The sequence below is a fragment of the Myxocyprinus asiaticus genome, chromosome 12 (assembly GCF_019703515.2).
Source record: "Myxocyprinus asiaticus isolate MX2 ecotype Aquarium Trade chromosome 12, UBuf_Myxa_2, whole genome shotgun sequence".
NCBI lineage: Eukaryota > Metazoa > Chordata > Actinopteri > Cypriniformes > Catostomidae > Myxocyprinus > Myxocyprinus asiaticus.
The window spans coordinates 6,670,795-6,693,402 of NC_059355.1; the positions used below are offsets into that span (position 1 = coordinate 6,670,795).

General features: G+C 38.0%; 2 protein-coding genes across 3 annotated transcripts; both read left to right on the forward strand.

Annotated features, from left to right (window-relative positions):
- The first annotated feature begins 493 nt into the window (after positions 1-493).
- LOC127449101 (N-acetylmuramoyl-L-alanine amidase-like) lies at positions 494-7,427 on the forward strand. 2 transcript variants are annotated; one of them, XM_051712265.1, is made up of 5 exons: positions 494-793; positions 1,730-2,584; positions 4,995-5,205; positions 6,581-6,875; positions 6,972-7,427. In XM_051712265.1, the coding sequence occupies exons 1-5, from the start codon at positions 730-732 to the stop codon at positions 6,990-6,992; spliced, it is 1,446 nt and encodes a 481-aa protein (XP_051568225.1). In that variant the 5' UTR covers positions 494-729; the 3' UTR covers positions 6,993-7,427. The 2 variants fall into 2 exon arrangements, with proteins under 2 accessions (XP_051568225.1, XP_051568226.1); XM_051712266.1 differs by lacking the exon at positions 6,972-7,427 and having other exon boundaries at positions 6,616-6,781.
- Positions 7,428-8,701: 1,274 nt separating this feature from the next.
- Positions 8,702-22,175, forward strand: LOC127449100 (RAS protein activator like-3-like). Its single transcript, XM_051712264.1, has 18 exons — positions 8,702-9,650; positions 10,887-11,029; positions 12,096-12,174; positions 17,413-17,480; positions 17,657-17,742; positions 17,864-17,990; positions 18,114-18,212; positions 18,330-19,001; positions 19,078-19,222; positions 19,316-19,460; positions 19,557-19,793; positions 20,021-20,222; positions 20,375-20,466; positions 20,610-20,898; positions 20,995-21,108; positions 21,361-21,551; positions 21,642-21,726; positions 21,839-22,175. Exons 1-18 carry the CDS (start codon positions 9,128-9,130, stop codon positions 21,926-21,928), a joined length of 3,387 nt encoding a protein of 1,128 aa, XP_051568224.1. The 5' UTR covers positions 8,702-9,127; the 3' UTR covers positions 21,929-22,175.
- The last annotated feature ends 433 nt before the right edge of the window (positions 22,176-22,608 follow it).

Below are 22,608 nucleotides of genomic sequence, written 5' to 3' on the forward strand. Positions count from 1 at the left end.
GGAGTGTAGGCAACATGCAGTGTATACTGCACAGTAGTCGATAAGTAGTAGCCAGTATTTCAATACAAACATAGCCCTCATCACCTCCTCTAAAAATGTGCTGCTTCTATTGTTTCAGTTGCTCTTGTCTTGGCCACGAGAGGGGTGAATTTCAACTCAAGTTCTTTGCTGTTTTTGGAAATCAATACAGCAACTGAAAATTGCAGTTTCTCTACTGGCTTCTACTAAATACAGACAGGTGTTGCTCATTATTCAGCTAACATTGAACATGTAAAATATTCAATAATTCTTCACTGTTAGCCATTACATTATAAACCACTCAGTTCCTAAATCTAGCTATGACCTTTACCTCGCTTATTTCCAGTAACTACTCCGCACACAACAGAGCGGCAGACCTTTCAGTCATTCACTGCCATCCAAAGATCAATAGTTGTAGGTAAATTTAGGCAATGGAACAGACCTTTACTCACTTATACATCAGGGTACAGACAAATGCACATACACACTCACCCTTACATGCGCAATCCCTCTGACACACCATTGACACTGTCAAAAATAAAGTATACGTTTGTCGAAACCGCAGAATACACTGCGTGATCGGTTTGTAATTACGTGAAGACTGCATTGCATGATTCAGACTGTCCTGCCTTCAGTGTTCCAGCATATGTACAAGTATTCGAACAATCAGATCAAGCACTTAGTAATGAGCAGTGACATTTAGGACTGAGAATGATACCAGGAACACTGTGGATTATTGCAACGGCTGGCATATGCTTAGGCATTCAGAGTACAGGTAAGTAAGCTATACATTTTCGATTTAATTCGATTAAGATTTATACATTTGTATAAATTTGCTAGGATCGCACTGCACTTAAAAATAAATTTAAAATAATAATTTTAAGATATATGCATTTCAATTTCTTAACAAATCACCATAAAATAGAAATTAGTAATTTTTAATAAAATTAAATAAAAAACTATATATTTTAAGTATTATTCATTTAATTTTGTCAAACATTACACATTATTCAATTTGATGACATTTTATAATTAAACTAAAATGCACAAACTTTAAAAACAGGCTAAAACATATTTTTAGTGTTTGTCTAAAATAGTGAAACTCGTTATTTAAAATATAATCATCATTTACTCACACTCATGTTGTCACAAACCCAAATCCTGTCATTTGTTCTTTGGAACACAAAAAGAGAATTGTTCAATAAATTTTTGACACTCGTACAACGACAATTCATAGTGACCATGGCTGTCATGCTCCAAAAAGGAGCAAAAACACCATAAAAGTAGTCCATGTGACTGATTACCTACACAATCTCACAAATGAGATTCAAGAGCTACGCCTGAGGGAAAGATTTTCAGTGAATAATGACTTAAATTTCAGTCCTTTTCTCATACACAGCAATTGTATGACTTCAGGAAACTTGGAATATAGCACACACAAGTCATTTGGACTACTTTCATGATACTACAGTATTGTGCTGCTTTTTTGTCCTTTTTAGAGCTTGGCAACCCCTGGTCGCCATACGCTTTCCTTGTATGGAAAAGAACACCCTATATACTCTACTAAACTTCTCATTTTGTGTTCCACATAAGAAGAAAAAGTCATACAGGGTTGGAAAAAGATGATGGTGAATAAATGATGACAGAATTGTAATTTTTGGGAGCAAAATTCCCTTCACAATTACTATCTCTAAGTTATTGTATGTTTCAGTTACAGCAGTTCATTTGAGGACTATGGAGCTCTTTATAACTGCTTTCCAGCACTTAGAAGATTTAAACCCAAGAATGAGTTCACTGGCTTTAGCGACAAGTCTACGCAAGATTGCAGGTCAAATTGATGATTTCACGTACAGTTTGGAATCATCTGACAATCACACTGCTATTCACTCTTCAAACTCCAACAACAGTTTTATCCCACAGCAGCTGAATATGAACAGAAAGCTCTTCAATTTCTTTAACCATACCACTCACTATTTTATAACAGACAGTCATGAGGAGGGGGGAGTTGTCCTGACTCCTGATGGAACGACTGTTGCCCTCGCTCCCCTCCTTCAAGGTATTGAGCTTGGCCTACAAGCTAAGGAAGACAGTAACCAGACTCATGGTTTCTACCTACTCCCACTGGCCAAGAGCCTAAGCTTGTCATTTCTGCAGTTTCAGAATTCAACACAGCCTGAGCGGCTTGGCCCTGAAGGTTGTTGGGATGATGTATCTGCTCCTATGGTTTTCACTCTTGCAGGGGTGCCATCTTTGGCCACTGATGCTCTGGTCCATGGAGGAATGGATGGAGCCATACTAGGGAAGCACCTTTCTTTTGTTAATAGCTCTGAAATAAAATTAAATGAAATGCTGAGGAGCTATTACTCAGGCAGCATGGAGGAGTTGGGTCACTCCAATACTGCTCTGAGAGGCCGCTATCGTAGACAGAATTTTCAAAAGATTACGAATCCATCATTGCTTCAAGAGAAGGTAGCAGAAGCATTACAAATGAATCAACAACAAGGGGACACTGTGGTGGAGAATCTTACAGAAGAGGGAATTAAAGAATTTGTGTTGCGATATATGGGTAAGTTCGACTGTGTTTTAGTGGCATGTTAAATTAAAAATAAAAAAGTACGATTTCGATAATAAAGTTGTAACATTACGAGAATTAAGTTGTAATGTTTTGGGAATAGTCTCATAATAGACATTTTACAAGGATTTGCAGAATAAAGTCGTAACATTAAAGGAATATTCCGGGTTCAATTCAAGTTAAGCTCAAACATTTATTTTGACACGTCCCTCCTTTTCTTTAAAAAAAAAAAGCAAAAATCAAGGTTACAGTGAGGCACTTTAATGGAAGTGAATGGGGCAAATTTTTGGAGGGTTTAAAGGCAGAAATGTGAAGCTTATAATTTTATAAAAACAATTCTTCTGTTAAAATTTGTGTATTATTTGAGCTATAAAGTTGTTTAAATCGTGACTTTTACTGTATTTTTACGGTTTTAGTGGTTACGGCGTTACGTCATGGCAACAAAGTTGTCAAATTGGATCTAACTTTCCACAGAAAAGGTTAGTAAGTGATTTTATGACACTAAAATCATGTTAACACAAATATTGTTTATGTCTTATGGCTAGACTTTTGAAAGAGTGAGTATTTTAACGTTCAAAAATTGGCCCCATTCACTTCCATTGTAAGTGCCTGTGCCTCAGTGTAACCCAGATTTTTGCTTTTTTTTTTTTAAGAAAAGGAGGGACGAGTTAATTTGTGTGGTAATCAGTATTATGCCATAAATGATGTCGATTGATCTTAGCATGTATTGAACCCAAAATATTCCTTTTAGATTGTTAACAGGCACCATATTACGCCAATTATGCTTAAGTCGGCAACGTGTGTGTTCATGTGAAGGTCTTAAACAGGTTCCCTTTATCAGGGTAAGGTCATATAGGATTTAAGCATAAACGGATCTGTGAATGTAGATTTTTGACCATTATCCCACTTTGGCATTGCATGTAAACACCTTTACCTGCATTCTTACCTGCTTATCCAATGTGTGCAAGTGCGCATGACTGTTTACGTTTTGACATCAAAAGCAGAGAATAATCTGATGATTTCAAATTTCATGCAAACACGGTTTTCTTGCTTGGTCAGATTTTTTTTGAATAAGCTGATATGCTGTAGCTATCGTCGTATTTGTGTGCATGTAAACTGACTCATTATGTGATTAAAGTAGTAATATTTTGAGAATAAAGTCCACATTATGCGAATAAAGTCAGAGCATTACGAGATCAAAGTCATAATATCATGAGAATAAAGTCGTAAGAGAAGTAACATCATGTGTTGTGGTGGAGAACAGCAAAGTTGACCACTGGATGCCATTTCAGATTGCACAAAGAGAAATTCCCTGAATGTCTGCCGGTTTTTTAGTCCTAAAAAAGTATAGTTTCCTTTTTAAACCGCTGCAGTGCCCGGATAATAATGAAAACTCAATGCTGATAAGCTAAAATACCAAGGATTTGTTGGTAAATCCTATCCTAAAGTATGATTTAACTAAATCCTCCAAATCTTGCATTGATAAAGCTGCTGCCTCTGTGGCCAATTCCCCCTGAGCCACCAGGGGCTCCCACAAAGCAAGGATGTTGTTTTTTTTAATATACTAAAAACTTCGAGTAAGACTCAGGCATCCGTTATGGCTCAATTTGACAGTTACAGGGGGCCCCCTTGTGGCCCGAGAGGGAAGGGAAAATGTAATGGTATTGCGGGGGGCCTCCAAGAAGGATTTTGCTTAGGGCCCCCATATGCTCAGAAATGGCCCTGCCTATTCTTATTGTGATAATCACACTTTTTCTCTTAATATTGTGATTTCTGTTCTCAAAATATTTATTTATGCAATTACGCATTTAATTACATAATTTTAGGATTTAATTCTCAAAATATTACTACTTTTATCCATTGCTCAAACTGTCTCACAAAACAAAGCCTGGTGCACTTGGGCATTTTTAGAATGATTGACAGAAAAAATCAAATTTGGATTACTTATGAAAACTAGGACAGAGAATAGACAACGTTGCGGTGTGTCAGACTCGGCAAAATAATTTAAACAAAAACTCGTGTTTTACGTTTCTAGTATTCTAGTTTCAATGAAACACCAGAGGGGTCCCTCTACCAGCCCCCACTCATTTCGAACACTGCTTTTATCTCATAATACTACTGGCTTTAGTCTAAAAATAATACTACTTTAATCTCATAATGTTATGAATTTATTCTCATAAAACGCCTATTATAATTTTTCTTTCTCAAAATCTTTATCAGTTTTTACTTTTATTTCAACATGGCTCAAAAAATCCCATTGTAGGGCAATTAAGGTGCATGTGGTTGGCCAAGTGTGCTCTCTTGCCATGGTCACGGTTAAAGGGACATTCAGTTGTTCTTCACTGTTTATGCATAAAATGAAGCTGATCAGTCTCATCATGCTGACAACAGTGTCCTCCTTCAGACTGTCCTGCTATCATTCCGAGATGTATGTGGGGAGCAGCACCGCCCAGTGTTCCTCTCGTTCCTCTGCCTCCATCCCTGCCTTTTCTGTACATTCACCATACAGCGATTCCCAGCCAACCCTGCCTAAACTTTCAGATGTGTTCCACAAAAATGAGAGCAATTCAACAATTCCACCAGAAAGGTCGTGGTTGGTATGACATCGGCTACAGGTGGGACTGCCTAATCCTGCATGATGTGTCACGTCACAATTTTGTCACAAATACAGTTAAATTAGGGCTGTCAAAGTTAAACCGTTAATGCATGCATTTACATGAATATTCCGGATGCAGTGCAATTTACGCTCAATCGACAGCATTTGAAGAGAACCAAAAATAATCATTTTCTTAAAAATAATGCACAAATCCGGGTTACAGTGAGGCACTTACAACGGAAGAGAATATGGCCAAACTGTAAACATTGAAAAGTTTTCAAAAGTATAGCCACAAGACATAAACAATATGCGTATTAACATGATTTTAGTGTGATAAAATTGATTACTAACCTTATGTGTAAAGTTATTTCCAATTTTACAACTACATATATAAGGATGACTTATTTATAAATCACACCCTGATGTGGTTTCACAAAAGTCATTTGCATTCTTTGTATGGTGAAATTTAATCATCAAAGCTCAACAAGAGAAATGCTGTTACCCACGAACGAGCGTATTTCATAGAAAATCTTTTCATAGAAAATCCATCTTCACACATAAGATTACTTCTACAGTATAAGGTGTGAGGAATTTTGTTTATTATAAAATTATTGCAGATTTGCAATTTTAAGTGTGCATTTTCTGTGTGCTTTGATGCAGTTTTAGGCTACGTCCACACTAATAGGTTTTCATATGAAAACGCATACATTTTGCTACGTTTACACCTCTCATCCACACTTGAAAGGCGTTTCCCACCACCGAAAACGGTGCTTCAAAAACACTCTTCATTACCGCATAGTTTGGAAAATGAATGACATTAGCAAACTGAAAACAGAGTTTTCAAACTTGGCCTGAGCAATATAGAATCTGTTTTTTGTTCGATTGAGATGAGTAAACAGCACTGTTCATAAATGTCTACATCAACACAAATTGTCGAGCCTATAACACAACAGCCTATTTAGTTTGCTTTCTATAAAAAAGAACTGAATGCGTTAACATGTAAACAACAAAAAGGCCACGTCTCACACTGATACGTTTTCGCTTAAAAGCGGATTGATGTTGCCATGTTTACGCCTCTCATCCACACTGGAATGGCGTTTTTTTCCACCGAAAACTGAGACTTTCGAAAACGCTCTCCATAACCATTCGTTTTTCAAACGAATACAGTTTAGTGTGGACGTGGCCTAAGAGAGTCACAGATTGACGGCCCTAGTATACGTAAAAAGTCTGTTGTATATTTCGGTTCGGCTCTAACCAACTTTGTGTTGTTGTACAACCTGACGAGAGCATATACAACCATTTTTTTTAGTACAATGCAACATATATTACAGTCAATGTAATACTCAGATTAATTTGCAAGTATTATGTGTATCTACTGTATATGTCTTCCAAAGCTTTTTGGTTGGGTCAGATGGGTACATCTACGCAGGTCGAGGTTGGATGTCACAAGGGGCTCATACTAGAGGACGAAATACTGTAGGGTATGGGGTTGCTTTCATCGGGAACTACCATGCCCATTTACCCTCCCATTACACAATGGAGCTAGTGCGCCATCATCTGGTCAAATGTGGAGTGTGGAATGGATTCCTGCAGGAAAATTTCACCATGCTGGGTCACAGACAAGTAGTAAACACAGGGTGCCCTGGGGATTCCCTGTACGCTGAGATAAAAACTTGGGAACACTACAAAGTAAATATACCTATGTTTTTATTACATATACTTTAATGCTAGAGATACTTAAGTCTTCCTTACTAACATTTTGTGTCTGTACCATATTTTCCACAGGATATGGATCCTTTAAAGTAACAATGAGGACATCTGCTGTCACTGACATGATATGATACGTCTTACAGTGCATGATTTAAAGTTTTTTTCACAGGCTATAATCCTACCACCCCTTAACCCTTATATGCATGGCCATTTTGCCAAACATTATTACAGTATATCCCTCGGGTCTTTAGCGACCCCGCACTTGTATATATCACAAATGGTTCTACAAAATCCCCAGATGGTGTAACACTGTCAAAGCATTTAAATAATAGAATAGGAAATAATAGAATAGAATAGAATAGAATAGAATAGAATAGAATATTTTCTATTATATTTTGGTGTTTTATTTTTCATATATCAAAGAGACGATGCAACAAATGATAGTTTTTCCCACACTGAAATCTTACAGTATGAGACTCAACTGGCTCTCAAACGCATATTGAGCTACACTTAATAAATTCACATAAGTTACACATATGTATTTATTCAGACACTTATTGAAAATAGCCATACAACTTACTGAGTTTCAGTAGTACATCCAAATGGCAAAAGCCAAATCATACTGTTCGTGTGTTATACTTGCTATAGTTTACTTCCACGTTGATTCTTTGTCAAATATCAATGTCAAACGTTAATCAAGTCGATCACTGAAACAACAGCACCACCTTGAGTAACAAATGTGTATAATATGTATGTGTGCTCTCATATAGGATACTGATAATTCACCACAATTGCGCAGAAAATCGTCATGCTATAGTGGTCATTTGTATGAATATGGCACTCGTTTTTTTTAATAAAAGAAATAGATATCCTGTGATTGTAAATTTAAACAGATATGAAATCATCATAAAAATATGATTTAGAGAAGTGAAAATATACAGTATATTGCAACATTTTTGCAAGAGGCATAAAAAAAAATAATAATAATAATAAAAAAAAGAGGTATAGGAGGTGGAATGAGGTCCTTGTTCATTAAAGACCCGAGTTATGCATTTAACGGTTAATCAATATGAAAATATTCCTAGAATTTAAAAGTAACTAGGTTGGAATTAAAACAAAGTTATCAGTATTCAACAGGTCTGAAACAGATTCATATTTTGGTTAAATAAATGAGAGTATGTTATGAATTGCTATTGTCAGTGTGAAAGGGAATTACATGTACAAAATTAAAAAGTATGATATCTCATATCTTGCATGTTAGATTTTACATGTGACTGTTTAGTTTGAAACAAAGATTGACTAGTTTACTTTGAGTCTTCAACACGACAGGAAGCGGTTTTCTTAGCAGGCCCCAGAGTAAGACAGGAAGCGTTGCTGGTGTGACAGGAAATTAAACCGTCATTGAACAAAACAAGTAGGTATTTTGCTCCATTTTATTGGCAAAATCTAGTTTTGACAATGTTTTATTGCCATGATAATCATAAGCATGTTTACAACCCACAACCATAACAGTTAATTTCAAACTTAAATGTAGTGTGTTCGGATGAAATATATATAAAATCAGATCAACAAAAGTTCAAATGAAAGATTTCAAAGCTTTGCTAAGAATGCCCTTAAATTGCACAAGAATAAGAAGACTATAAAAAAAGAACAAGAACATAGCATAAAAATTTCAGGGTTTGTTGGGTCAACCTGGGAAATATCCACACCCATCATGCCTTCATACAACCTTTGTATTTCAACCTGATTTCCCCACCCACATATTGACTGGTTTCCTGAATGTTGGATGACAAATATACGCTGAAAAAAAAAACTTACAACTACTAGCGCTGAGGACCACAAAGCACTGCATCTTGCATGATTTTGAACAAGGAGTACCAATTTAACAAAGACAAAAAAGGAATATTTTCAACAGTAGACCACTAGACGATTTAGGACAAGAAATGCATTACTTTCAATAGACAAGACCTTAGTGAACTGATAGAATTTTGAAATTGATGATGTGCAAAGGAAGTAGTCAAAAGGCAACGTGAGTGGAGGATGAGATCTGGAGCTTTGGGGACACACAGACGGTACTTGAAGACGTGGAGAGCAGCTAAATATTTTTGAATGCCTCTACAACTGGTAAGTGCAGAGGGAGCTTTCTGCAACAAAATACAGACTTTACATTCCACAAAAAGCATCCAAAACCCTGAATACTTACTAAGAGTTCACACGTGCGTAAAATTAAGATGGGTACAAACAAGGAACCGAGTGCTGAGCAGTCAGCTCCACAGATTGAAGAAGAGATGGAACAGTTCCCCGAGCAGAACAGTCCAGTTGAGGAAGAACCCCGACAACCAGAGGATGGTAAGCTACTAAACACTTACAAGTGGCACACAGGGGCCAAGACTGAGACGGTTGGACAGGGGACTATTGAAAGGCTAGAGAAAGGAGCTTCAAACAAATGGAGTAAAATGCAGAGTTGGCGCAAAGCTCTGAGTGAAGATGCTGGAGAAAAGTGCTCGACTGCACCTCGAGGGGCCGACAGCCCCTCAAAACCAGATAAGCCTGCGACTTCAAGGAAAAATCCTTTCCGCAGAGCTCTTTCTGAGCCACCAGGGTCCCTCCTGTCTTCGGTGTTGTCCTCTTCTTCAGCATCAGGGTCCAGCGTCCAGGAAACAACACAGAAGGGTAAAATAAGGAAGTATCTACAAACGGTCTCACAGAAATTCAAGAGGCCTCGTCTGCAGAGTACCATCAATGTAGATCATGGTAAGAGCTTTATATAAAATGTTAAACACAAAACACAAGCTTCTGTGGTACAAAGAAGCTAAAACCATTCAACTGATATAAAAGTATTTTTAAAATCTAAAAAGGACCTCTACCAATGGACAGCATAAACCTACTTTCTAAGAGATTGTACATGTAGATCACTTGCTACTAACTGGCAATAAAGATTAAGATTTCAACAACAGGATGTGCAAAATGGAGCAGTAAACAATGAAATAATGAGTCCATATAACTAAGATAACTAACATTGACTTTACAACAAAAACATGGTTGCAATTTTAGAGCAAAGAGCAATCATCTTATTTCTCCAATGAGTTACTGCCTTTGTGCCTGTAAAATGTCCTATAGAGATATTTTTTAAATCATTTTGGAAGATAAGTCACTGCTATTGTAACCAGTCCTACTTGACCCACACCAAGCGAGATTCGAACTGGGATCTCCAGCATGGGAGCTAACGAGGAGGCTAAAGGCTACAGCCTCCAGCTTCAAACGCTAGTGTGCTACTTGTGGCCAGGGTAGAGAGGTTTACACACTGCACAGACACCTAGCACCTGGCTACCATTACACTATTATAATTTTAACTGATTAAGCTGTATTGGTGTTTGAATTGGATTGCAATTGCTTTTTGATGCCTTTAAGGTGTGATGTTTGGGTGATTCTCACAAAACCAGTAAAGTAAATGACCTGGTCCTATTTTACTCCAAAATCAAAAGGAACAAGTAAGAAATTATATTTTGCATATAGAAAATGAAGCTTAGTTTTAGAGCCATTAAAAATGTTTTTTTTTTTTTTTTTTTTTTGGTTTTTGCATTATTTTCATGACAGTTATGCACAATTTACCCCCCAGTTTTAAAAAAAGACTGCAATTATGATATTCTCATTACCACAACGTGAAAAAATATATATTATTTAAATTGTAACGTATTTAAACAGTACATCATATTCATACTCCCTTGGTACTGCTTATCATTTTCTCTTATTTTAATTTAAAGTATCTTTGTACAACAACATCTTTTTTTACTGTAATAGGATGATGAGATCATTTTTGAATGATCATTTTCTATTATGAGAATCATCAGTAAACAATGGGAATAATAAAAGCAAAACTTTCGGAAGCATTACTGCAATGAGTATTTTATCTTTGCAACATCTGCTGTAGGTAATTTTAACTGAAATGTTGTTTTTTAACTTCAACTTCCACTTTTTTTATTTAATGAGAAGACAAAGTGAAGTGCGAGTTTGAGAATGTGGTCCAAGAGCCTGTTCGGCTCTCCTGGGCCCCCCAACAAGACGTTCCCGTCTGGGACATTAGCAACTGTTCCCTTCAAGATGGACAGATCTTTATCCCGCGTGAGGAAGAGGTAATGGACACACATTCAACAATGCTAACAGATGACACCATTATACTTAAAGGCATAGTTCACACAAAAATTAAAATTCTCTTATCATTTACATGCCATCCCAGATGTGTCTGACTTTCTTTCTTCTGCAGAACACAAATTAAGATTTTTTGAAGAATATTTCAGCTCTGTAGGTCCTCACAATGCAAGTGAATGGTGACCAGGGTGCATATTACAGAAACATTTGGAATCTATATCTTATTTGCTTTATTACCATGGCAATTTCAGTTAGGATCTCATTTAGGAAAAAAGCTATAACAGAACAACATTTCCTAAATGCATTATCTTAACTACAGTTAGGATTTGCTTCTGTAATATGAATTTGTGAAAAATCCTAACTTAACTGATCAGATCTTAAGTTAAGACTTAAGATAGGAAGTTTTCTGTAATATGCCCCCAGAACTCAGAATGTCCAAAAAGGACATAAAGGCAGCTTAAAAGTAATCCATAAGACTCCAGTGGTTAAATAAATTTCTTCAGAAGTGATATGATAAATGTGCGTGAGAAACAGATAAATATTTAAGTCCTTACAGTAAATCTACACTTTCACTTTCACTTCCACATTCAGCCACCTAATGGTTGGGACTGGTCAAAAGTGGAGATTGATAGGAAAAAGGGACTTAAATATTGATCTGTTTCTCACCCACACTTATCATATCACTTCAGAAGAAATGGATTTAACCACTGGAGTCTTTTATGCTGCCTTTATGTGCTTTTTGGACCTTCTGAGTTCTGGTCGCCATTCATTTGCATTGTATGGACCTACAGAGCTGAGATATTCTTCTAAAAATATTTGTTTGTGATCTGCAGAAGGAAGAAAGTCATACACATCTGGGAATGCATGAGGGTGAGTAAATGATGAGAGAATTTTCATTTTTGGGTGAACTATTCCTTTAAGAGAATAATTCAGATTAAGCTAATAGATGCATCCCAGTCAGTCAAGAGTCGGCCCAGACTGTTTAGAAATTCTACTTGATTTAGGTGAGCATATGCAGCCATAATTGTTTAATCTTTGACTTTATCTCAGCCTATGATGCGTGTACGAAACCGGGCCAGCAGTTGCCTCTCCAGCCTCAGTCTTCAGAACATCAGTGGAAGTCACACTGGTAAGTATCACTATCTGTCTGCTTACTGTCATTGATCTTTACGTTGGGGTCTTGACATTTACCAAGATGTATGTTTCAGCATGGTTTTACAATAAAAAAAGCTAAGATATATTTAAGCACACTATAAACAAGCAAGCACAAATGTTTAAGATCATCGGGGGATTGCAGTACATTTCACTAAAGTTACAGCCCTCTGAGTTCTGACAATTTACAAGTTGGAGATGGCTTTGAGAGATGAGAGGTATCATCTGTCTCTATCTATCCAATGGCTGCCTGTCAGTGATTGTAGTGATGCTAGATAACATATTCACAGAGGAAATGGCTGACGTGGTTCTGTGTGCGAGTGCTTGTAAAATAGCTTCCTTTGAGTTTTGGAAGATAGCATCTCAACTGGGTGTTCCAAAGCAGAGAACGAATGAAGCTTATGGGGTGTGCTGTCTAGCTTGCGCAACATAAGCATGCAGGACACTCACGTTAAAAGAAAAAGGTCATGAAAGGGCGTTTAAGAGTCTAATCTTTTGAAAGGAATAAAAGCTGTTTCTAGTCATTTTCAAGCATGGGTTTCAGGCGATGGATTGTTTGTGGAGGGGCACTAGGTGAGCAAAATTATTTATTTCATAAACGTTAACTTCTTAAATTATTGAATTAAATGATTTTGTTGGAGATTATAATGCATATGAGATGCTAGCTTTCTAATAAATTCTAATAAAGTTAATTCAGTTGTTTAGCAAGGGACAAATATTCATTATGAGTACTGTTTTCAAATGCAGTACAGTTTATTGAACTTGCAGTCTTTTGCTGGTACACTCGATATGAAGAGGGTGAACAAAATAACAGAAATGTCCAATGAATACATTTATAAATTAATAAGTGGCAGGGACATCAATTGCCATCACTACAGTCCAAGTCCTCCTAAGCATACCATCATACAAATCTTGATCTGTATTTGGTGGGAAGACATTTAGATTTGGTAATAATTGTGAAGACCATGGAAAAGACATTTAACTTCTAGTGTTTATGGAACCAAGCTTGATTTTGTTAAAGGGATAGTTCACCCAAAAATAATGGTAAGTGATGTAAATTATATCAGAATGTTCATTTCTGGGTGAACTATACCTTTAAGAAGTACATACAGTATGTGGGTATAACCATCTTGGGATATGACAACATTTTGAGATAGATACGCATAATATACCTGGTCATGTAAAAGTCGTATATTCCTTGACTGCAGAGACCATCCTGTCCCGTTATGGACAAAGTTGAAAGACTATCTGGTGAAGTGTCTGTCTATACATATCACAGAGTTTTAAACATTGTTCCTCTTTTCAAATGTGGTCTGTCCATATTTGTCAGAGGTTGTATTTATTTTTGAGACCTTTAACGTATATCATTTTGCAGTATTTGTAACCAAAAGACCAGTGATTTAGGCAGATAATTTTTTTTTTTTTTTTGGCAGTTGTGTCATGTTGCAAAGTGCAAACTTCCAAACCTATTTTACAGCAGACACATTTTGTTAATGTAACAAATATGACTCAACATTGCATTTGCATAGCTATTTTTGGTTTCTTTGTTTTTTGCGATTTATTTACTTAAAATTTAAGCATCTATATGCCAAACCCCGATAATCAAATAGATGGCTTTCACACTGTATTTGGTACAAAAATCTAAACCACATCCTCTGCATGATGCAACTTATCGTTACTGATCTTCTAACTTTCATAAAGGTACTTCGATGATCAAGTCAAAACATTTTTTGACATTTAAAAATTATGAGATTAGATGAGATTGGGCAGATTTAGTGATTTGGGGGCCCTATAGGCAAAGTACAGGGATGGGGCCCTCTTTAATGACACATATTTACGTCGGTTTTCTCTTAAAGGTGCTGTAAGAGAAATATATATATATTCCCAATTCCAAAAAAGTTGGGACAGTATGAAAAATGCTAATAAAAACAGAAAGGAGTGATTTGTAAATTATATTCACCCTTTGCTATATTGACAGCACCACAACTACACATAATATGATTTTTACCATGTGAATTTTATTGTGTTTTTGTTTTTTAAATGTACAGTAATTTCAAATCAGATGATTGCAACACACTCCAAAAAAGTTGAGACAGGGGCAGTTTAAGACTAATAACTATTTGACGAGTTGAAATAACAAGGCAATGTGAAACAGGAGATGTTAAACAGGTGAGGCAATCGTGTCATATACTGTATAAGGAGCCTGCAAAAACAGCCTAGTCCTTCAAGAGCAAGGATTGTTTGAGACTTGTCAATTTGCCAAGAGATGCTTCAGCAAATAATCCAGCACTTTGAGAACAATGCTCCCCAAAGACAACTTGGAAGGATTTTGGGCATTTCACCCTCTACAGTGCACAATATAATTAAAAGATTCAAGGAACCTGGTCAAATCTCGGTGCGTAAAGGGCAATGAAAACCACTTCTGAATGCGCATGATCTCTGATCCCTCAGACGTAACTACCTTAAAAAACGTCATTCATCTGTAATGGATATCATGAACATGGGCTTGGGATTACTTTAGTAAACCTTTGTTAGTCAACACCACTCGCCGCAGCATCCACAGATGCAAGTTAAGACTTTACTATGCAAAGCAGAAGCCATACATCAACACTGTCCAGAAGCATTGCCGACTTCTCTGGGATCGGTCTCATCTTAGATGGAAAGTAGAACAGTGGAACCATGTTTTTTGAAAAACACAGCCATCGTGTTAACCAGGCCAAAAAGGAAAAGGACCATCCAAGCTGTTATTAGCTTCAGGTCCAAAAGCCTATATGGACCAAGGATGCGTCAGTGCCCATGGCATGGGTAACTCGCACATCTGTGAGGGCACCATTAATGCAGACAGATATGTAAAAATTTTGGAGCAACATATACTGCCATCCAGGACCGTCTTTTCCATGGACGTCCCGGCATTTTCCAGCAAGACAACTTCAAACCACACACTGCCTGGATTACAAGTGCATGGCTGTGTAAGTAGAGAGTGTGAGTGCTAGACTGGCCTGCCTGCAGTCCTGACCTGTCTCCAATTGAGAATGTGTGGTGCATTATTAAGCACACCATCCAGCAACGAAGACCCCATACAACTGTGCAGCTGAAGACCTACATAATGGATGAATGGGGGGAAATTCCACTTTCTAAACTTAACAAACTTGTGTATTCAGTGCCCAAATGCTTAATAAGTGTTATTAGAAAACATTATGATGTTTCACAGTGGTAAACACTAGACTGAGAACTTTTTTTGGAGTGTGTTGCAATCACCTGATTTGAAATTTCTGTACATTAAAAAATAAATAAATAAATAAAAGAAATTTACAGGGTAAAACATCATATAATGTGTAGTTGTAGAGCTTTCAATATAGCAAAGGGTGATTATATTTACTGAATGAACTATTTTCAAATTATTAGACTAAAAGTTGACTTTGCATGTTTCCAGAAGGCTTTGATCAACTTTTAAATTTTAAAACATAAAAAAGTTAGCTAGATTTATGCTGCTAAATTAGGTGAAAACGAGTCAACAGTCTGAGAAAAAAGTTTTCTTATTTATGAGTGTCAATGCCCAGATCATAAACATCATCAACACTGTGTATTGGTGACTATAGTGAGTGCTGTGCTCATGGAAGCAGCAGTGGGTGGCAGTGCAGGCTGTGCAGCAGTCTGATCCATTTGGAAAGACAGTGTTACCATAGGAAGTCTTGATTCCGTTTAATTTTTTTCTCTCCACAAATTCAATTCAAACTGAACTAGCAACAATGTAGCTTAGCTTGACAATTGCACCAGAGTATACGGTGAAATCACACGAAACTGTCCGAGCGGTTTGGCTCACTTTCACCTTTTTATAAATTGTGGAGATGCATAAAACCTTGGAATATTCCATTACAGCCTGATCTGAGGGAGGAGGGGGTTGCTTGAAATGATGGTGCTAAAAATAACACCGATATCAATCATATCGGCATTGTAACCGTGATATCTAAAATTTTAGCACACATTATTTAGCATTAATGATAATAAAAAAGCATATTATTTGTATTTTTAGGGGGCCCTTGGCTTCTGGTGCCCTAGGCAGTTGCTTACCTTTGCCCAGTGCTAAGTCCGCCCTTGGTTAGATTTCCATTCAGTGCTGTATTAACGGAACTCAACCAGGGCCGGCCACGATATGGGGCCACATGGGCCGCCGCGTTATGCAGAAAAGGACAGCAACACCCCACCCACCCCCCCTCCCCCCACACACAACAACTTTTGGACCAGTTTCTGTGTAAAATCCTGGGCCAAAGTTTCTTCCCAGTCCGCCCCTGAACTCAGCTACATAACTTCACAGTTATATTTTCAGTTAAACTGTACATTATTGATCTGATCTGCAAATGGAGGAAGGAAATAGCTATGCTTTCTGTCATGGCCCACAGAATCTATTTTTGCCTTGAGAGACCATCAGACCGAAATAAACAGAAAGATATACAGTATGCACATTGACATATAAGCATAAATGGTCAACGACAGCATTATGGATATCTGTTTAAACAAAGGAACAGACTACCACCTTTTCAGGGTGCTTCAAATATCATATTGTGTACACGAGAAACAGTCTTTAGAGATCTTGCCGGAAAGTATGGGTTCCATTTTGTACGTTTCTCAGCAAACTGCATGGCAATCAAATACTGTCTTGAGTTTATTTTAAGCTGTGTCTCAAAAGACGCACTATACACTGTGCACTTACACTATGCACTATTTAAAGGGTAGTATCATCTCAAATTGAACACTTAAGTTTTTTAACTACATGGTCTACATGGAAGCATTTTCCACTTTTTAGTAGAAGAATGCAACATTTCAAACACATGTGATGCCGCTAGCTTTAGCTAGTGCTGTCTTCACATAATTTTCGGTAGTTGCAATATTCACCATTAATTACAATTGTTTTGTCAGGACAATTTAAGGCTAGGTAACTCCACCCCTTCCACTACGTAGTGCAAGTCGTGATCACTGAGTGCATGAAGTGTTCAACATTCCACACTCCGTTTTGACGGTTGAAGGAGGACATCATCTGGGTACATGTAGTACTTTTTCATGTTGCATTTTCCAGTGTGAACAGTATGTACAATACAAAATGACGTGGAATAGTGCAGAAGTCTGCAATTTGGGAAGCAGCTTTATTTTAAAGAGGAACAATTGGGTATCAAAAAGTGATCATCTAATACAGAAAGTGTTCCATTTCTCTCTTTAGAGTTAAACCCAGATCCTGTGGTCCCCTCAAGTGGTAGCAAAATAAAAGGGCAAGATGGCGGTGTCAAAGTGAGTAAACATTAGTGGGCCTCAAACATCAGTACAAATCTGAAACTCTTGCTCATGTTAATTAAATGCATGTATAAATATGTCTGTTTAAATATTAAATAATCAGTTTCTCTCTTCAACCCCATTCTTTCCTTGCCACTCCCTTTATCTCATTCTCTCTTCTTTTGTGTTGTCAGAACTTAATCAAACGGCGCTTACAGGGTGAGGATAGACGAAAAAGCAACACCCAGCTCAATACTGCAGGACTTAGTAGTGCTGGAAGGTGGGGCAATATTTTCATAATACTTTGATATAATAATTTGACCACAATTCAATCAGAAGCACGGTCTAATCTCTCTCAGAACAAGCATATATCATCCCATTGTTTCTCACTCTCTACCAAGGTATGGTTCCAAGGAATCTTTATCTATTCCCATCAGTGCTGCAAAAAGCCTGGATCTTAGTGCAGACCAGACCACAGTCATCAGGCCAGTCCATAGCTCTATTCTAGGAGAGAAGTACTGTTTTCAGGTAGATTTTGCTGTTGCCTCTATATTAAAGTGTAAACCATGCCAATCATTAGATCTTTATCTGAAACCCTAATCTTAAACAGCTGCCTCTTTTCTGGGTATCTCTTTGTCCAATTCATGAAAGGTCATAAACTCAGAAAATAACCACTGCTTTGGGTGCAGTTCAGCTGCAGAAAGAGACCGCTGGATTGAAGACTTGCGTCGTGCTGCTCATCCAAACAAGGTACAAAGATTATTCAACTTAAAAGCCCATCAAAATGTGTTATTATTTGTGTGTTAGTAAGAGATAAATCTCTGAATTGGTTTTATATTGTCTTGCTTTCTCTTGCTTCCTATTCAGGACAACTGTGAGCGCACAGAGAACTCACTGAGCCTTTGGGTTAATGAAGCAAAAGACCTTCCGCCGAAGAAGCGATATTACTGTGAGCTCCACCTTGATGGGACACTGTTTGCTCGCACCAGTAGCCGGGCCGTGGGGAAGTCCACTCAACGCTCCAGCCAAGCAGGTGATGGAGGATCTGGAGCAGCTGGAGCGGGCCATGGTGGTGGTGCTGGAGGTGGTTGCCAGCTATTTTGGGGTGAATTTTTTGAGCTTGACAACTTGCCCCCTGTCACCCAGATCACCCTGCATCTCTTTAGAGATGAGGATCCCAAGAAGAAGCGCCATTCCCGGGATGACTCTATCATGCATCCTCTAGGAAGTGTGGCTCTTGCTCTGGCAGACATAAAAGGACGGGCCTACCAGGAGAAGTGGTATCCCATCATTCCTTATAAGTCCCCAGGAGCAAGTACAGTGAAGGACCAAGTTGGATCACAGGCTTCACTACGTGTCAAGGCTAGATTCCAAAACTTGAAAGTTCTGCCTATCGAGAGGTACAAGGAATTTGCAGAGTATGTCACAGTGGATTATGTGGGTATGTGCAGCAGCCTAGAACCCCTCCTTAATGTGCGGGAGAAAGAAGAACTTGCAGTGGCACTTGTTCATGTGCTCCAGAGCATTGGGAAAGCCAAGGTGAATGACAATGCCAGTCATTGTTGAAAATACAGATAGCGCTCTTCGGATTTCTAAATTTTTCTTATATGTACAGGAGTTCTTGATTGATCTTGGCAGTGCAGAAGTTCAGCGCTTGGGAGAAAATGAGGCTTTGATTTTCAGAGAGAATACATTGGCCACAAAGGCTATTGATGAATACATGAAATTAGTGGGCCAGAAGTATCTCATTGACACACTGGGTAAGGAACATTGTACTGTATCTCAGCTGTTATAAAACTGCATGTATCATTTTCTTTACCTGTAATCTTCTGTTTCATCATGTTCACCCACAGGAGACTTTATAGCCAGACTGTACAGTGGAACAGAGAGCTGTGAGGTAGACCCACTGAAATGTTCTGCCTCTGAATTACCGATCAACCAGAGGCATCTAAAAGAGACATGTGGGGATGTTGTAAAGAGAATCACTGACATGCAGGAGTAAGATAAACCTAAACTAACACACTCTGAATATTTTTGACATTTGGGAAAATTGTGCGATTGGATTGTATTTTTCACTTTCCCCTCTATGAACAGTTCATTTCCTGCAGAGCTGAATGAGATTTTTTCCAGTTGGGTATCAGATTGTGAGGAACGAGGTCCAACAGAAATCGGACACCGTCTCATTTCAGCATCTCTGTTTCTTCGATTCCTATGCCCAGCCATTCTCAGTCCTTCACTCTTCGGTCTCACTCAACCCTATCCAGAGCCAAACATTCTTCGTACTCTCACTTTGACAGCCAAGGTCATTCAGAACCTTGCAAACTTCACCTTGTAAGTCTGTCCCTAAAGCAATATGTATGGACATGGTTTAGTGCTTTGCTTTCCGATTACTATGCACAGTACCATACACACCATGTGTCTTGTTGACTTGCATGAGGACTACAAAATTAAAAGTTGTATTCATTTATAACATATCCGCAAGGATTTAAGTTTTTGTAAGGCTAGTTCTCATGTGTTAAGAACCATATTTTTTCTTTACCATATGGTCCACCTTATAGGTTTGGTGAAAAGGAAGAATACATGCTCTTTATGAATGAGTTTCTAGAACAACACTGGGACACAATGCGAGGATTCTTACAGAGGGTGTCTGATTCAGAAAGTGAAATGACCATGGCTCGATTTGATGGCTATGTAGACCTGCCCCTTCGTCTAGCAGTCCTTCACAATCTATTGGTCGACATTATCTCTGCAATGAAACAGGTAAAAAATATTCCTACCCTCCAAAACATCTGGGATCATCTTTTGCTTTCATCTCAGATTAGACCACTATGAAATAACTGACATTTTTCCTTCAAAAATATCACATCTTGTGAATTAAACAACATACTCATGCGCAAAAAATATGTCTGTAGGACACAATAGACAACCTGCATCCCTTGCCTTCAATCCTGAACCAGATCACAGAATTCCTAGGCCAAGGTGCTCAGCAGATCCCGGTTAGCAGGTGAGGTTATTCCAAGAGAAGCTGGATCAAGCAATTAGCTTGACAATTTTTACCTGTTTGTTCAAAGTTCTGTTGCTTGACTGCAACAAGATTTCCAATTACGAACACACCTCTCACCTGTGTCTCTGTTCTTGCTAAAACAGCATACATGGAACACCAAAGCCAATGTATGTACCGCCAAGGGACTTGCCCAAGTACAGTCCCTTACATAACTCCATGCAGCAGCTTCCAGTGGATTCAAAGCCCAACCAAGGCAAAGAGCGTCAGCAAAAGCAGTTACAGCGGGCTTTCAGTGTCCCCAACAGACCAGCACGAAATCAGCGTCAACCAGTAAAGAGGCAGGCAAGCAATGAAGAGCTCCCTGCACAGTCCCAGGACTGCAACCAGGATCAAGGAACTGATAGGAAGTTGTCAATTTCATCCCCTTGGAATGTGAGTAAACTTGGTTACCAGACATTCTGGCCAGTGAGTCGGCTTCAGAGATATAAATATTTGATTTAATGCACATTTTCTCATCTTTGTGTAAAGGGCATAAACCACAAAGCTCCACCAGCTCCAGTACCCTGGATTGTAAACAACATCAACAAGGAGCCATATCAAATGACAAGGCAAGAACAAGAGCAGACAAACATATTGGACAGGGTGAGTTCTATTCTGTAGAAGCAACTGGCTTCATTTCCGTCAAGTTTATAATATATGCGTATAACAAAGCATGGTAATACACATTAATTCACTTTATGACAGCCTCTTGTAAGTGTATTTGTGTAACCAGACTGGTTTACATAAATCTTCTTCCTCTACTTTGAGGTTTGGTCAGAAATACTCTGGTGTAATGGAAATGGTGTAATAAAATGCCACAGTACTGTTCGTTGACAAAGATTTGGTGTCCCATAGCACGCGCAAGAGTTGGCCGAGTTGCGTTTAGGCGTGGAACAGGTGACTGAGCGTGAACTGGAGATGGCCAAGCGGTTAGAAGACTTCATAGTTCAGAGCCAGAACCAGAATACACAGCTACAAGCACAGGTTCAGGAACTCCGTAATCTGTTAGCCATCCGTGAGGAACAGCTGGCAAGCACAACTTTCAGGTAAAGAAAACAGTCTTTTTTTTTTAATGCTGAAAGAAGAACATTGTACAAATTTGTAAATTTGTATTTTACTCCAATTTGTTTGTCTAGACTGGGCGTCATTGAAGAGGAGAGGGAGGAAGATGAAAGAAAGCTGAATGTCGCTGTGGCTGCAGTAGAACGTATGAATGTTTTGGTAAGTGATATGATTTTCTCCTCTGCCCAGTTTTACAAGTGCATATGATTCAATCAGGCTTGTGTATCTGTTATGGCAAAGTTAACACTTGCATTTGTGCATTTGTTAACAGGAGGAGCAGTTTGCTGGATTGTTGAAAGATGTCCACCAACTCTACGCAGTTAATGCCGATGGCATAAGAAAGACTTGCATTAACACCTGATGCAAGACATGAACAATACTGATGGCGGTGCTACATGCTGCCATATTTCATTGCTTTTAGATTTTCAGACGACATTCATTCATTGGTAACATTGTACCTAAATAGGTACGTACCTAGATGTCAATATCATTGCAAAACTGGATTGTATAACAACAAAATTAATTGAGCTGAACATAGGACACCAATTTGTTGACTATTCATTTCATCTTAGCCTCAATTAAAATGTGTATTAAACAAATTAATTTGATTCTTTGCTCTCATTTATTTTATCTTCAGTAAGTGTTCCATCAGTCATTATAGCATACAAGCCTATTACTCGCAGCTTACCAGTTAAAGGAATGTTCGGGTTCAATACAAGTTAAAGGAATAGTTCTATGGAGCCAGATTTCTGCCAAAAGTAAACAAAGAAACAGAATGTTTTGCAAACAAACACAATCTGCTTCGCAAAGGAAAACTCGACTCTCAAAAAAACAGAAAGCGATTTGCAAATACAAAAGGCTATTTGAGAGAAAATGAAGAGTGGTTGTCCTGTACCACTGGCTTAACAAACAAATGCACAGTGTTTTACAAATATATATATAAAAAAATGTTTCATATGAGCCTACATCATATTTCACAAATAAATACAATCTATTCTACAAATTCTACAGGATTGTTGAACAAAATCTGACGTGAACAAA